The following is a 15,507-nucleotide window of genomic DNA, read 5'->3' as shown; positions in this document are numbered from 1 at the left end:
CGGGCGTGGTGGCGGCGCCTATAGTCCCAGCTACTCGGGAGGCTGAGGCAGGAGAACGGCGTGAACCCGGGAGGCGGACGTTGCAGTGAGCCGAGATAGAGCCACTGCACTCCAGCCTGGGCCACAGAGCGAGACTCGGTCTCAAAAAAAAAAAAAAAGGGGGGGGCGGGCTTTGGCCTTTTTTTGGATTTGGGAATATTTGTACCGTAGTTAGCAGCTGAGCCTCCCAAATTCCCACATCCGAAGTCCGAGGTGTTCCAATGACTATTTCCTGTGCGCGGCACGTCGGCTGCTCCAAAGCCTTGAGTTTAAGGTGTTTGGATTTGGGATCCCCAGCCCGTAGTGCTGAGGAGAAAATTTCTGTCTCTTCTATTTTTCTTGCACTTCCCAAATTTCTTCAAAGAGTATGAATAAATGCTATTGGGAAAAAGAAACCTGTTGAACACTGTGATCTTTAAAGGCTTGACCGGCGGCTCCCGCGCTGGGGGCACTGCCTAGACCCAGCCCGCCGAGCGCAGCGCGAATCGGAAGCGCGGCCCCGCCCCCCGCAAGCCCCGCCCCGCAAGCACCGCCCCCGCAAGCCCCGCCCCGTGCCGAGGGCATTTCCGGGCGCTCTAGGCAGCTCGGAGGACCCGTTCAGAGGACCGACGGGGGACCCGGCGCGAACCCAAGGGTAGCGGGTCGGGGGCGGGCGCGTGCCTGGCGTTGCTCGCGCGGCTGGGGGCCGGAGGGGTCTTGAGGCTGTGATCCAGCATGGGGCCGCGCTGTGGAGCGAGAGAGGGGGCGTCACGGAGGCAGGGGGCGCCTGGCGGAGCGCGTCTGCCAGAGGCCCAGAGGGCCCAGACGCCGAGCTGGGGCCTGCAGGTCGGAGGTGCAGGACCCAATTCTGGCCCAAGCAGGGGCGTCCCACGGCTCAAACTGCCCGTCCAGGTGGTGTCTGAGGAGGGCCTGGACCGCGGCCTGTGCAGAGGGCCGGCCAGCAGCTTCTGCTTTGAGGGCTTGGAGGAGAACAGATTCCCGAATCTGGCCCATGATCAATGCATTTGGGTATCTGAACTAAATCCAGATTCCCTGACTTCCCCTGAGGCCTGCTGAATCCCTTGGGGTGGGGCCTGGGAATCCGCGTTTTCCAGCGGGCTTCTCAGGTAGTTGGGTGGTCCCTGAGAGGGTTCCCATGACCCCATGAAACAAGACCCTAGAAAACGCAAGGCAAAGCGGCCTGGTGAGTGGCCGGTGGTCCTCAGGAACTGGATGTGATCAGAGCGAGACCTCCATCAACCAGGCAGGCGAGGCGTGGAGCCATTCTGAGGAAGATACCCAGCCGGAACCCAGGGAGGAGTGGGCTGTGAAAACTGGGCAGAAACGTGCGGCGACTCCAAAGACACTGCCAGGAAACCCTCCCCGGGTGGGGAGGCCCCTGATGGGGCCTGTAGCAGCCGCAGGGGTCGGTTCTCACCCTCTGGTCCCAGCCAGGTTCTCCTGGACTCAGCTAATGGGCAAGGCCTTATCCCTTTTAGGATCTGAGGATGGGAGGGGCTGCGTTTCCCCAGCGGATCTGCACATGTGCAGGCTGAGTGTTGAGATCCCTTGATTGGTGTCAACTGGCACTGCCTGCCGGTGACGCATAGAAGCTGCTGTAAGAAACAGGGTCCACGTCTCCAGGGAGAAGGCCCCCGTTCTGAGGCCACAACCCCGAGGGGAGGCTCCGCCTGCAGAATCCTCCCTCTCGCACCTCATTCACCTCGTGGTGAATCCCTTGGCTATGGTTTGGTGTGAGACAAGAGACGGGTGTTTCACTCCCTGCTGCATCCCTGGTGACGGCCCTGACATTTCGGGGCTTGAGATCTTTGCTTAAAGGTTTTGCTGTGGTCACCGCACAGGGGGTGGGGGTGGGGCCCCTTGGTGCAATTTATCGGATTCTGGTGCGTGGATGACATCCACAGGGTTCCTCTTCAGTGGGGATTATCTGAGACCTCTCCACATGCCCGCATCCACAGTCCGCTACCTCACGGCAGCATGAACTCAGGAGGTGGGCGTTCCCACAGTCATTACATTTGCAGGGCCTCTCCATGTCCATTTTGATGCCTGAGGACCAGTGCTTCCACGAAGGTGTGGCCACGTCCGTTGCCGCTCATTGGCTTCTCTCCTGTGAGAATGTTCTGATCCCCAGCGGAGCCTGAGCATGTGCAAAGCCCTTCCCACGTTCACAAGGTGCTTCTCCAGGGTTCCATTACATCTCACCTATGCACACTACGTGCATACGGTTTCCACCAGCTGTGCGTGTCCCCGGAAGTCATATTCACGGCGTTTCTCTCTGGGAGGAATTCTCCCGTGCATGGCTGCTCTGAGCTCTGGGACAGTTTGCACCTGCGGCCACGCGTGGGCTCCTGGAGACTTACAAACCAGGCTGGACTCCTGAAGCCCTGGCTGCACTTGACCACTGCCAGGTTTTTCTACAAAATCTCATCTCAGCCATCTGAGCCCTTTAGCATTTATCTTATGAATCCGCTCGAACGTACAAGGCCTCTCTGCCCTCCTGCTCCAGGCAGGAGGTTTTGACCCTCAGCTCCACCTCTGTGGCTGGCCTGGTCTCCGCAAACCTTTTTCTGCTTGGCCAGCTGGAGCCATGCTAGGCTTTCCCACTAGGGGCGCCAGAGAAAGCGCTCGAGGCTGGGGAGGAGGGAGGGGCACACTCCTTCCCGTTTGCTTCCGGTTTTTCCTCAGACTTCCGGTCTGTTTGCTTCCCTGGTTGCTTGTCTTGCGAACTCTGTTGCTTCGCCCTGGCGGGAGCACTTCCCTCCGCGGCTGCTAAAACCGGGGAGCGGGTTCCCAACTTCGCAGAAGCAGCTTCATCACCCCCCTGCTGGAGGACCTCAGACCGCAGCCAGCGACGCCCCGTCTCGGGGGTCTGGCCCCACTCTCGGGGCCAGATCAGGGACCAGAGACCTGCGAAGCCCTCTCCTTAGGGGTTTAGTTCCCAGGCTTTCTGATCCCAATAATTCCACACTCTTCTCTTTGTGTCCACAACCCTAGTGTAGCAGCTGCTCTCTGCAGTTTTTGCTTCTGAGATACTTAAGAGATCTCTTTTCAGCTCCTTTGGTAGCCACTTCGTACATAGTAATTCATGATGCGAAATCCTCTCTGTTGAAATGACTGGCGAGGCCTCTGTCTTCTGACTGAACCCTGACTTCCATGCTCTTTCCACCCTCACCCGAGTACGTGCCCAGTCCCCAATCTGTGGTGCTCCAGGCGTTGCCTCTGTGGCGCTGTGTCCCCTCCTTTGAACTCTGATCCTTCTGCTCAGGCCCTTTCTCCCAGTCTGAAATAAGGAGCGAATAAATGTGAGTTGCTCTAGACATCTGGAAAAGAGAACCCTGAGGCAGTAACAAGTCGTTAATTGGGTGCACATTTGTCCACAGCTCACCATGAGTCAGACTCTGTGCTGGGTGCTGGGATGAAGCAGTGACTGACACAGGTCTGGACCTGTCCTTGTGAAGAGTGCGTCTGTGACACACACTGTGCCATGTGGCAAAGTAAGCACGTGGGACAGCAGAGCCTTGTTTGCGATTAAAGTAATATCACAAGTCTGTTAAGCTTGGAAAATCAAGTGAACATGCTGAAAAGTTACGGGGAAGGTAGTCTCTTAGCTGGGGGCACTGGGAGCCTTGTCAGTTGGTTCCCCCAGTCTGGAGAGCAATCTGAGAGCAAGTAGTGGCACTGTGTGTGCTGAGTGTGTCTGTGGGGGTGTTTTTGGATAAAATTAACATTTGAATTTGTGAACTGAGTGACGCAGAGTGCCCTTCATAATGTGGGTGGGCCTCATTCAATGAGTTCAAGGCCCGCATGGGAATCTCCTCCTGCCTGACTGAACCGGGACCTAGGTCTTTTCCTGCCTTCAGACTTGAATGGAAACATCAGCTCTTGGTGCGTCTCAAGCCTGCTGGCTTTCAGACGGGGACTCACACCATCAGCTCCTCTGCTTGACAGCTGCAGGTCTTGGGACTGCCCAGACCCCATAACCCTGTGAGTGCATTCCCGATAATAACCCTCTTTCTCTTGCCCTCCCCTACCCCACACCATTGGTTCTGTTTCTCTGGAGAACCCTAACGCATCATTTACTAATCAGGAAACAGATTCAGAGATTAATAACTCATCCAACCTCACAGTTAACTGTAGAATTGGGCTTGAAATTCCAAGGTCGACTTCCTTACAATACACCATGCTACATATATGTATGTAAAAATAAAAAGCCTTGTGAACTGAAAAGGGTCCAAACTTAAGCTCATTTTGGTCCTTTATTTGCTAATCCATGGGCATGCACACCTGCCCCCAAGGCCACGATTAGGTCAGCACTTGGCTCTCCGCTTGTCTGGGGCCGCAGGAGCTGCCTCAGAAGACCTGTCCCTGCTTTAGGGTCCAGTGCTTTAGGGTTCAGAGCCTCTCCAGGACCTTTAGTTCCTTCTGGGCTCAAAAACAGATACTGTGCCAGATACAGATGATCATTTCCTGGGTTCCAAAACTCACATGCACCCCTTTTCCTGGTCCCTCACATTTGCTGTGACCAACCCAGGCCTCAGGTGGTCCTCTGCTAAGACTATCCACTCACACTGTCGACAGAGCCCTTCCAGGAGCTCTTTTTATGGGGATCTGCTGCGTGCCTGGCACTGTGCAGAGAACCCCACCCATGCCGTCCTTCCAACCACCATGTGCGGTGCCGACCCGGCTGCGCTTCCTCCATTGTCAGAGGCAGAAACGAGCTCCGTGAGGAAGGGTAAGTGTGGGGTATGGAATCAGGGCTGGCGGATCCCAAACCTGGGCTCCCAGATACCATCGGGTCTTTAGGAAGATCCCCGGTCACTTCGGGGAGGAGGGAGAGGGCGAAGGCTGAGAATCGAGGTCCTGGGTCGCAGGAGGGAGAGGAGTGGTGGTGTGGGTTTGGAGGTGGTGTGGGTTGGAGATTGGCCGTTGAGCTGGAGATGCTCCCGGTGGTCTGCGTCCAGGTTCCTCTCAGGGGCAGAGCTGGTAGGGGTGGGACAGGGCTCCGAACCAGCCCCGGGGGCGGCCGCCCGGACAAGCGGCTCGAGTGATGCAAATCGAAGGAGGATGGGGAGGGCCGTGACCAAGAGGCCGAGCACAGCTCAGGGTCGCAGGCGTCCCAGGAGGGCTCAGGAATATTATGTCCTGTTCAACTACACGCTGATACACCCGGCAGCCACCACAAGGTAGAAAAATGCCCTTAAAAGTCCTGCCGGGCCGCTCTGGGGTTCCCGGGAAATGTCGAGTGGATCAGATGGCACGTTCGAGAATCAGCCCCGTGCCCGCGGGCTTGGAGAAGGAGCTGAGGACACTGGGAAAGACGCAAATGCCATTTCAGCCCATCTCGCGGGCCCTGCCCAACGAGGGGGTACACAGAGACCTTGCAGAGGGTTTACGACCCGGCGCGGAGGAGCAGCCCTGCCGGACTCGCCGCGCCGCACTCCCTTCCCCCGGGAGGCCTCCCGTGAGCTGGCGCTGCTCGAGTCTCGTGCGGGCTGCGGAGAGTGCGCCCGGCCCCGCCCCCTCCCCGCCCCTCCCGGCGCCGCGGCCACTTCCGGGACTGTCTAGGACGGCGTGGAGGACCGCCGGGCTCTCTCCGGTCGCAGCGAGCGGGAGTCCAGCGGGGGAGTCGGGGGCGCGCGGGGCGGTCCCTGCAGAGCCAGCCCCTCGGCCTGGCTGCCCACGCGTGTTACTGAACAAGCAGAATGCAGGCGTTCTCACCCTTACCTTTCAGGCCGACAGTCTGAACCCAAGGGCCACCGCACACCAGCACGGACGCCTCAAGTAGGCGCCTGCCTCCCAGCTGACTTCGGACAGACACACTGACCTCCAGCCCGCACCCCTAAACTCGTTCTCACCCGGCGGAGTGGGGCGTCCACAGGGCCCCCAGGGCATGGCCTGGAGAGGGAGGCGGGGGCTGGCGGAGCCTGGGGCCGCCTTCCCCAAGGGGTGGCACAGGGCCCTGTGCTGCGGGCTCCCAGTCCGGGCAGCCGCGTTCCCCGGGCTTCCGAGTTGGAAACGAGGTCCCGCTGTCTCAGCAGGGGTCTGGGTGGATGGCTGGTCAGGGAGCTCGGATTCATCTGGTGCCGTCACTGATCGTGTGACCTCGAGCAAGCCACGGGTCACCTCGGAGCCTCCGGGTTCTTCTCCGGAAAAATGGCTTGCTGGGGCTGACATCAGATGCGCACAGCGCAGGCCTCCGCAGGCACCGCCAAAAAGCGGGGACGGTAGCCTTCGTCTTCGACAGGACAGTGACCTCACAGGCCCGCCACAGACACATGTGGGGACGAGCCCCAGGGTTCTGGACGAGTCACAGCAGGAGGGGAGGTGAGACCTGGAGAGGGGCAGCCTCGTAGGAGCCAGGCTGGACTCCGGGGTCTGCCAGCTGTACCGGAGGGCACAGACAGGGCAGGGAGAAGGCGCTGGCAGAATCACTGGCACTCAGCACTTGAGGCCACCCCCACCTGAGCTCTCTCAGAACTTCGTGGCCCAGACTCCCCTGCCCAGAAGCAGTGTCCCGGCAGCTCTGAAAAGGGCCTGGCAGGCCCAGCTGTACCAGCCCACACCTGTCAAGACCTGAACACCCTGGGCCCCCACATCCCAGGGCAAGGGGCTGATGCAGAGGAGGCCCGGGCCACTGCTGCCCAGCAGGCTCCCCGCTGAATGGAGGCAGGGGGAGGAGGCAGCAGAGCTGAGAGGGCACGTGGGGAAGAGTCTGCTGCATTGGACAGAAGCAGAGGCTTCCCAAATACATAAGGGAACCGAATTCCTGGACACCCCTCGCCCAGGTGGCAGGCAGCCTGGCCAGGCCTGTGGGCACTTCTAGAGCGGCCCTGTCCTCACCTCCTGCTCTGGGCGCGCCCCCCGCGTTGATGGTGGGGTATCAGCGTCAGAAAGGCCTGACTACTTCCAGGCTCTGGGCAAGTCAGGACAACTCCAGGCCTCAGATCCTCCCCTAGGACACTCGGGCCGCCCGCCAGGCTCCAGGGACCCCGTGGCCCTGCGTGGCAGGTCTTGGTGAAGCAGCCCCGTCAACCCCATCCTGCAGCGGGTCCTCGGGGATGGGAAGCTGCCCCAAGGCCTCACCCAGGCAGGTGCCGGCTCCCACTTCCAACAATCAAAAAGAATTTATTCCGGACACATGGCATGCGGTGCTGGGCAATGCCCACCGTGGGGGCAGGCAGGAGGCTTCGCCCCGAGCCCCCGCCGGGCTACTCGCGGTAGTGCACCCGCTGGTGCTGGATGAGCTGGGAGCTCTGGCCGAAGGCCTTGCCGCAGGCGCCGCACGCGAAGGGCTTCTCGCCCGTGTGGGTCCGCAGGTGCCGAAAGAAGTGCGAGCGGCCGCGGAAGGCCTTGCCGCAGTCGGCGCACTCGTAGGGCTTCTCGCCAGTGTGGATGCGCTGGTGCTCGATGAGCACGGAGCTCCAGATAAAGGCCTTGCCGCACTGGCTGCAGGCGTAGGGCTTCTCGCCCGTGTGCAGCCGCTGGTGGCGCACCAGGTTGGAGCTCTGGCTGAAGGCCTGGCCGCACTCGCCGCACTTGTAGGGCTTCTCGCCGTTGTGGATGCGCAGGTGCTGCGTGAAGTGCGAGCTGTGGCTGAAGGCGCGGCCGCACTGGCCGCACTCGTAGGGCTTCTCGCCCGTGTGGATGCGGTGGTGCTGGATGAAGCCCGACCAGCCGCGGAAGCGCTTGCCGCACTCGTGGCAGGCGTAGGGCTTCTCGCCCGTGTGGATGCGCTGGTGCTTCAGCAGCAGCGAGTTGTACTTGAAGCTCTTGCCGCAGGACTCGCACCTGTGCGGCTTGGCCCCCCGCGCGCTGCCCTGCCGGCTCCGACCGAAGTTGACTCCCAGCTCGGCGGCTCGCTCGGGCGCGCCCTCGGGCCCGGCCGCTGCTTGCGGCACGAGCGTCACGCGCCAGGCGCCCCGCGGCTGAGCGCAGGGGACGGCCCCAGGCGGCTGGCCCGCCGGCCGCTCCGCGCTGGACTCGGGCCCGAAGCCAGCGCCGCACCGGGCCCTGCGGGGAAGGCTCCTCAGGAGGCTGCGCAGCGCCCCGCCCGCCCCCTCGTCAGGGGTCTGAGAGCCGGGAGAGCGTGGAGCCTGCTCCGGCTCGGGCTCGGAGTCTGAAATGAGAAACGGCAGAGGCGGATAGTACCCGCGTGCCCCCACCGTGACACGGAGGGACGGGGAGGGGATAAGAGCACAGCTGGACAGGGGTGCTCAGAGGGGACGAGGAGGGGCCAGGCACCCAGTGGATGGGAGACAAGCGGACAGGGGCTCCAGGTGCCGTGCCCGGAAGGGCTGTCATAGACACAGGGGTGGGGGGCGTTGCAGGGTGACCCAGAGCTGCTGGGACCATTACAGTCACCACAGCAGCTGTGCCAGGGCACGGAGCCACGGTGGCAAGACAGACCGTAGCCAGGAGAAAGCACTCAGTGCTGGTGAGGACCCAGAACCTGGGGGACTCCAAAGCTCCAGACAGCGCTCTCCAGCCCCGGCCGAGGACGAGGTCTGTATGGGCACAGCTCCTCATGGGGCTGCATCAGGCCTCGGTGGCAAGTGCCCTGCCGCCCAGCTCCCATGCCCACCCCAGGAGCTTCCCACGCAAATCTCTGGCCCAGGGTCTCCTCCCAGGGACCTGACCTCAGACACCTGCTCCCCACCCCAGGGCCACCCAGGTGTGGGCGAGGGCTCAGCACTGTTAAATCCAGCCTATCACTAACGTCGCCTGGAAGGAACCCAGGCGGCTTCTCAAGGGGGAGGTGCAGGGGACCTGGATTGACACAGCTCCAGTCAGGCTGAGGGGAGGCCATCTAGGGGATGCAGTAGGAGGGGACCCAGGATAACTGGTGGATCTGGGGGGACAGTGGTGCTCTGAGCCAGAGGCCCCAGCCTGAGGCAGGTGGAGGGGAGGGAGGAGTTCCTGCTTCACTACGTCCGGCTGGGGCTGGCAGGAGTCCACGTGGTGCCACTGGGGCAGGTGGCAATGGGCTGCAGTCACCGCCTCGGGAAGCATCAGTGACTGGACTGGCATTAGAATGGGGGAGGGGCCACAGGGCAGAGCTGAGCTGGTGCCAAGGAAGAGAAGGGGCCCCAAGAAGGGGGTGGTGCCAGCATTGGGGGAGCCACAGCAGTGGGCATTGTGAGGAGCCTGGCACACACAGAGCTCTGGTCACCTAGTAACCCAGTTCTGCTCACTCACCGGGCCAGAAGGTGTCTCTGCCAATCTCCACCTCCTCTATGTCCTGGAGATCCAGGTCAGACGGCTGGGACAACACCTCAGGGCTGGAGCTCGGGGAGCCTGGGGGGCAGGGAGGCTGGGGCTCACCTCCACCCTCCGGACCGCTGCCCCTGCTCCTCTCTGACTGCCACGCGCTCCTGGGCTGTGGCCCTGACACAGGATACCTCCTGGCCCTCCCAATCCCAGTAGCAGGCCTGCTGCTCGGGCTTCTCTAGCCACGAACGCCCTTTACCTTCCTTCCCAGCTGGGTTCAAGAGCCTCCTCCTCCAGGGACCAGCATTGGGAGCTCATCCCCTTCAGCCCAGTAAGCAGAGCCAAAACCTGGGGTAGCTTCGAAGTGGTCCTCCTGCTGCTGAAGGCGGCTTTGTCACCTTGGCTGGCTGTGGCCAGCCCTCCTCCCTGCCCCGCTGTCCTGCAGTGCTGCTCTGGAGTGGCCTCTCAAAGTGCTGGCCCTGCAGGCTCCCACACAGGTACCTAACAAAGCCTCCCTCCCTCGGCCCCAGGCCTTTCTGTCCCTCCAGGGCTCTCCGATGTACCTGATGAGCACTCAGAAACAGCAGAGGTAGCTGTTCCCAGCAGGCCCAGTGTACTGGCCCCCTGCTTCCTCAGGCAGAGACTGAGGAATGGGCTGGAGCACCTTCCTCATGAGCCCCTCGCCCCTGGGCACACCAGGCTTGGGCACCCAGGACCAAGACCCCCTCCTTCTACCCAAGACTTGGTGGGGGCAGGGTGGGGGGATGGCCTTAACACTCAAGGAGCAGATGCAAGAGGGAGGGGCGCGGGCTCTGCTGCCCAAGGCCAGTAGTCAGCTCTCCTCACACTGGCAGGGGCACCAGGCCCCTTTGGGGGTCTCACCTACCCTCTGCCCATGGCAGGTAGGGTGGCTGGGGGCTGTACTCAAGGACAGGGGTGTCTCTTTGCCCCACGAGGCCGAGTCTGGGTGCCCCCAGCGATGACAATGCAGCGATGGGCACAGAAAGACGCAGGGCTGGGGTGGGCAGAGGCTCCTGTCCACACCATGTTAATAACACAGTGCCTGGCTGTGAGCCTTTCATGGGACTTTCCAGCCTCAGGCAGGCTTGCCCCGGCTGCAGTGGGGTGACCAGCTTGGCCCACCACGGAGGGCGGACCCTCCCAGCCTGGCCAGCCACTCAATCACCCGACACCCCCACCCACCCTCAGGTCAGCCCCTGGGAGACCTTCCGAGCCCAGGCTGAGGAGTGAGGGCAGACCTGACATGAAGGGCTGGGAAGTTCAGCAGGTGGGGGCGGCTGTGCGACGTCCCTTCCTCGGGAGCTGAGGGTCCAACTGCTTGGCTGCCCCGAAGCAGGATGGGGGGGGGGTCCCAAACCACCTCTAGGCCTTTCAGATACGCTCCCCAACGTGGGGACAGGCCTGGGGGCACTGGCCTCTCTGGGCTGTGACCCTCACCCCCAGCTCGTGGCCACCATGTCACCCTCCCCTGGCAGCCAGGGGAGCTGGCTTGCCCTAAAATGCAGGGCAGGCTCCAGCGCCGTGCTCCCGCGGAGGGGGCGGTGAGGGCATCACCTCTCTTGAGACAGCCTTGCCACCTTTGCCCTGCACTGGGATGCCACTGGAGGGGACCTGGCAGCACTTTGAGAAAGAAAGTGACCCCGATTCCAGCTTTGTTCCTGGGGCCACGCCCCGGCACTGACAGGCGGGATGTTCCCCGGGCTGTCACTTTAAGAGGACCAGTGACATTACCAAGATAGGAGGCACGCCAAAGCTGCCGCCAGCTGTACGGGTGCCCAGCGACACCCTCAGTGTCAAACGATGCCAGGTGGTGTGCACTGTCTCCACCCTGCTGCGGAACAAGCGGGCTCAGGATGGGCCCCAGCGCCCTGGGAACCCGCCCCATTCATGTAGCAAAGCACTTCCTAGGACCTTCTCTAGAGGAGGATGGGGGTGGCCTAGGGTCAGGGGCGGGCCGCATACAGTATGGGTCACTGTCACTCCACTGCCTAACCCTGGCTCCTGACACTTGCCCACATTCGGGCCATTTCTGCAAAGCTCAGTCACCTGCCACCTGCTGGCTGTGCCCGGGCCGTGCCAGGTCTCTGCAGGGTGGACACCCAGACCCTGCTCCCGACCCCACTGGTTCTGTGCAGAAGTACCCCCGCCTCAGTTTCCCTGACCCCTCCCCCAGCCAGTGCCCCCCCACTGCTATGCCGGGACAGGGACAGGGTGGCCCGAAGTGCAGAAACACCAGGGCTGCCACCTGCTGGGGCTGGTCTTCCAGGTGGAGGCGAGGTGGCCGTGCGCGGCTGGGGACAGGCGGAGGTGGGTGCTTTCCTGGCCGGAGGGGCCTTTCTTTGTGTATAAAATGGCACAGCAAGTGCTGTGTGCCTGGGCCCGGACCAGGTGAGTTAGGCGCTGGGGGTTGGTCGGTGGACACCTAGAGTCCAGATCTCAGGTGCCAGGGCCAGGCACTCCATGTGGAAAGACGCTGTGCCTGTCGCCGGGTGCCGCTGCCCTGCCCATGGGGTCCTCCCCACCAGCCTGGGCACTCAGTAACCCCCACAGGACTGCAAGCCCCCGAGGGTCCCGGGCCTCCCCTCCCTCACTTCCTCCTGCCCACAGACTTCCCCTCCACCTGCAGGACCCCTGGGCAAACCTTCCAGAACCGGTGCAGGCAGTGCTGGCTCTGGTGGGCGTGCCCTTGGGGCACAACACAATCCCTCAGGAGCTGTGTGAGGACTCTCAGTCCCCCAAGCCCAGCCCAGCTCCTGATCTGCGTGTCCGTGGGGACCACGGAGGTCCTCGGAAATGAGGAACTGTGTCCTGTTCCCACCTGCCTGGTCTCCCTGCTCTGCAAGGCCTGGGCTAGGCCATGGCCCCAAGCCGTTTGCTGTGGGACCCCAGCTTCATGTCTGCAGGAACCACTGCAGAGAACCTTCCCCGGCCGCTCCCCATGCCCCTCACTACCCTCCCCACTGATAAACAGCTCCTCCTCGGGATCTCCTCTGCTCCCCAACACCTCACAGCCCAGGGCTCAGCATGCCCAGCCAGGCACCCACCAGAGGTTCCTGAGGTGACCACGTGTGCCTGGGGTGGGCCCCGGGAACCTTGGTCTGGCCCAGTGCAGTCTGGGAGTTGGGAGGCTGCGGCTCCAAGTCCTGGCTTGGCCCCTAACTGGCAGGACAGCCCTGGACAATTTCCGGAAACCCCGAGGCCTCCTCTGCCCAGGGATCTGTGGCCCCAGGGCGTTCCCAAGGAGAGAGGACGCTGGAAACGCCCGGAAGCAGCCCCTGCCTTCACCCAGCGCTTGGAAGTTGTGACAGAGGCCGCCCGTTGCTGCAGCCTGGCCCCGCTCGCTCTACACTGGGCCTATCAGCATGAAGAGGGGATGAAGGCCACCCCCTTATCTGGCTCTGGCTACCTGCCCCCAGGCCCCACTGTGCCTCAGCCACAATCTCCTCCTGCCACAATCTCTTGCTGGGGGGAAGCAGCCACACCTGCCGTTCTCAGGGCCGAGCTGGTCTGTCCTCCCTGGATGCCGTTTCTGGTACAGCAGGGAGAGCGCAGAAGCTGCTGGTGCAGCCCCCACTCCCTCCCATGGGGCAAAACCTCTGGGGATTTCAGGGCACTTGGACATGGCTTCAGTGCCCAGGAGGCTTCCAGGCCTGTGGGGCTGGGGACTCATGCCTGGTTTTCTGGGCCTGACTGCCCACGGCTGGTGGAGACAGGGCCGGGGGTAGTGCAACTCTGCAGGCTCAGAGGGCCCAGCCTGAGGCCCCTCCATGCTCCCCAGGCCCACCCTCTGCCTGGACATCAGCTTCGTATCCTGCAGAACCTGGCCTGCAGCCCCCTCAGCCTGTGTCCTGTGCTAAGATGATCTGCTGGGCTGTGCCCTCCCCAAGAAGACTATCCCCCTGGAGAAGTCACACCTCACCAGGCCTGGGGCGGGGGGCGGGAGTGCCGGGGCATGCCCTGAGGCTGCTGGCCTCCTGGCCTTGTCTCTGGGCTTCCGTGTCCCCACTGGTAACAGGACAGGAGGACGTCCCTCAGTCGTTGTACAGGTGACATGAGAGGGCAAGGGCGGGCCCTGAGATTTTGACTGAATAAGGGGTGAGGAGCACCGCCCTCAGGGGCATTGGCTGCAGGCCCAGCCACAGTGTGTGCTGCGGGTTGGGATCCTTCCAGGTAGCCCCTGGCCAGGCCCACCAGGACAGGCAGCCCAGGCAGCCCACGGGCGCCCCTTCCCAGCCTCCTCACAGTCCCTGGGGAGTTGCTTGGGACACAGCAGTGGAGATGGCAGGGCTGCAGGCTCCTGCTCCTCGGAGGAGTGGATGCCAAGCCACCTGGCTCCCTGCTCCTCTAACCCACCCTGGTCCTGGCTCGTTGGGGAAGCCCCTGACCTCTCTGTCCCCATCTGAGTGCCCACCTGAGGGCCCCATGCAGTGCAGCTGCTCTCCACAAGCCTCAGTGGTCCCTTCAGCCACCAGGATGCTGACTCCCCAAGAGGGAGAACCCTGTGCCAGGTCGCCCCATTCCTGGGCCAGACACAGGCTCTCCAGGCTTGATCTATGTGGGGCCTTGCCCCTGCTGTCAGCAGCTCATGTGCTGGGTTGGGCCACGAGGGCCGTGAGGCCAGGCCTCCTGTGGAACATCCAGCAGAGATGGAGCCTCAGGATCCCTGACCTCTGAGAGGGAGCAGAGCCTGGGGCACCATGGGGCTGGGACTCCCCCACACCTCAACTCCCAGGGCCTGCCATGTGACCACGAGGCCATACCATCAGAGGTGGAGCAAGGCCGGCCCTCTGTCCCTGCGGGTCCGGGGAACCACACCCAAACCAGCTTGGCAAGGACTCTGGCTGCTGCACTTCCTGAATGACAACACTCAGAGGGGCGATGCCTTGCTCCTGGTCTTCCTGAATGACAACAAACAGAGGGGCCACGCCTTGCTCCTGGTCACGCTGGACGCAGATTTTGAGGCCACTTTCCCTCCTATACCGCAACTCAGGAAAGAAAGAATGCGGGGAACCATCCCTAGGGAGCCAGAGCTCAGGCTGGCCCCAGCCTCAGCCACTGCTCTCCCAACCCAACCCACGCCCAGCCCCTGGCCTGAGGGTGCGGGAACCCCAGCTGCTGAAGGCGCTGCATATAGGTGTCTGGAGGTGCCTCAGTCACCCAGGGTGGCAGGTCAGGAGGAGACGGGGCAGGGGACATGAGGGCAGGGGATGCTGGGTGGAGGGTACACAGCGGGCTGGGTGAGTACCATGTTGATGCCCATGGAGGTGAAGCTGAGGCTCGTGGTGCTGGGCTCCAGGTGTCCCCGGTGATGAGAGACTGACAGGGGACGGGACAGAAGGGGACTTCTGAACGTCCCCTAGGGCTGCCATCTTCCCTGAGACCTGCTGAAGGTGTCACACCTGGGACCTGGGGAAAATGAAAACCATGGCAGATGAGGGGATTGAGAGGAATGTGGGGGGATGGTGCAGGAGGAGGCAACATGCCAGCTCCCCAAGGGGAGATGGAGATTTATCCACTCCAGGAGGAGCAAGGATGGTGGGCGAACCCACAGGGACACATAACGCCTGAGGTGAAGTGGTCAGGGGACCTAGCACGTTTATTCAGTAAGGATTAACGCTTTGAGTGGCTGGGCGTGGTAGCTCACGCCTGTCATCCCAGCACTTTGGGAGGCCGAGGCGGGTAGATCACCAGGTCAGGAGTTTGAGACCAGCCTGGCCAATATGGCAAAACCCCGTCTCTACTAAAAATACAAAAATTAGCTGGGTGCAGTGGTGGGCACCTGTAATCCCAGCTACTTGGGAGGCTGAGGCAGGAGAATCACTTGAACCCGGGAGGCGGAGTGAGCTGAGGTCAGCCACTGTACTCCAGCCTGGGCAAGAGAGCAAGACTGTCTCAAACAACAACAAAAGGAGTAATGCTTTGGAAGGAGCGCTTAGGAAGTAGCCACCACCTGGGCAGCACAGCAGACACCTGTGGGGGCTGAAGCAAAGCTCCTGTCCCAGCGGAGGCTCTGGCATTTCCTTCCAACCCGTGGCATCATCCCTCCCCCAGAGAAAGGCATAGAGAGTCTTCCAGAAAAACCTCAGCTGCTGGCCCTGTGGGAAGGCTGAAAACCGAACCATGCTTGCTGGTGCACGAGTGTTTTGGAGGAAATCTTAACAAGGCTTTTCCTGAACAGCAAAAGAGAAGCATTCCAGAGAGGGGAACCCTCTTCCTCAGACCCTACAGAGCTGTCAGAGG

General features: G+C 62.1%; 1 protein-coding gene and 1 long non-coding RNA gene across 4 annotated transcripts in view; one reads left to right on the top strand and one right to left on the bottom strand.

Annotated features, from left to right (window-relative positions):
* Positions 1-622: 622 nt before the first annotated feature.
* On the top strand, positions 623-3,627 carry LOC108587408. The gene is made up of 2 exons (XR_001905991.2): positions 623-673; positions 2,061-3,627. It is a non-coding gene; the product is annotated as an uncharacterized LOC108587408 (long non-coding RNA).
* A 649-nt stretch (positions 3,628-4,276) lies between these two features.
* GLI4 (GLI family zinc finger 4) overlaps positions 4,277-15,507 on the bottom strand; it is a 24,521-nt gene continuing 13,290 nt past the window's right edge. For 2 of the 3 annotated variants that reach the window (XM_017962408.3, XM_003903237.5), the window contains exons 2-4: positions 14,513-14,673; positions 9,235-9,333; positions 4,435-8,155 (exon numbers count right to left, since the gene is read on the bottom strand). In XM_017962408.3, the coding sequence (XP_017817897.1) occupies positions 7,248-8,155; positions 9,235-9,333; positions 14,513-14,636 (1,131 nt within the window). In that variant the 5' untranslated portion in view covers positions 14,637-14,673 and the 3' untranslated portion in view covers positions 4,435-7,247. Of the gene's footprint in view, positions 8,156-9,234; positions 9,334-14,512; positions 14,674-15,507 lie in introns of all 3 variants that reach the window. The other variant, XM_009213719.4, reaches the window with a different exon arrangement.

Source organism: Papio anubis, chromosome 8, assembly GCF_008728515.1.
Source record: "Papio anubis isolate 15944 chromosome 8, Panubis1.0, whole genome shotgun sequence".
Classification (NCBI taxonomy): Eukaryota; Metazoa; Chordata; class Mammalia; order Primates; family Cercopithecidae; genus Papio; species Papio anubis.
This window is presented reverse-complemented; position numbering and strand designations above follow the sequence as displayed.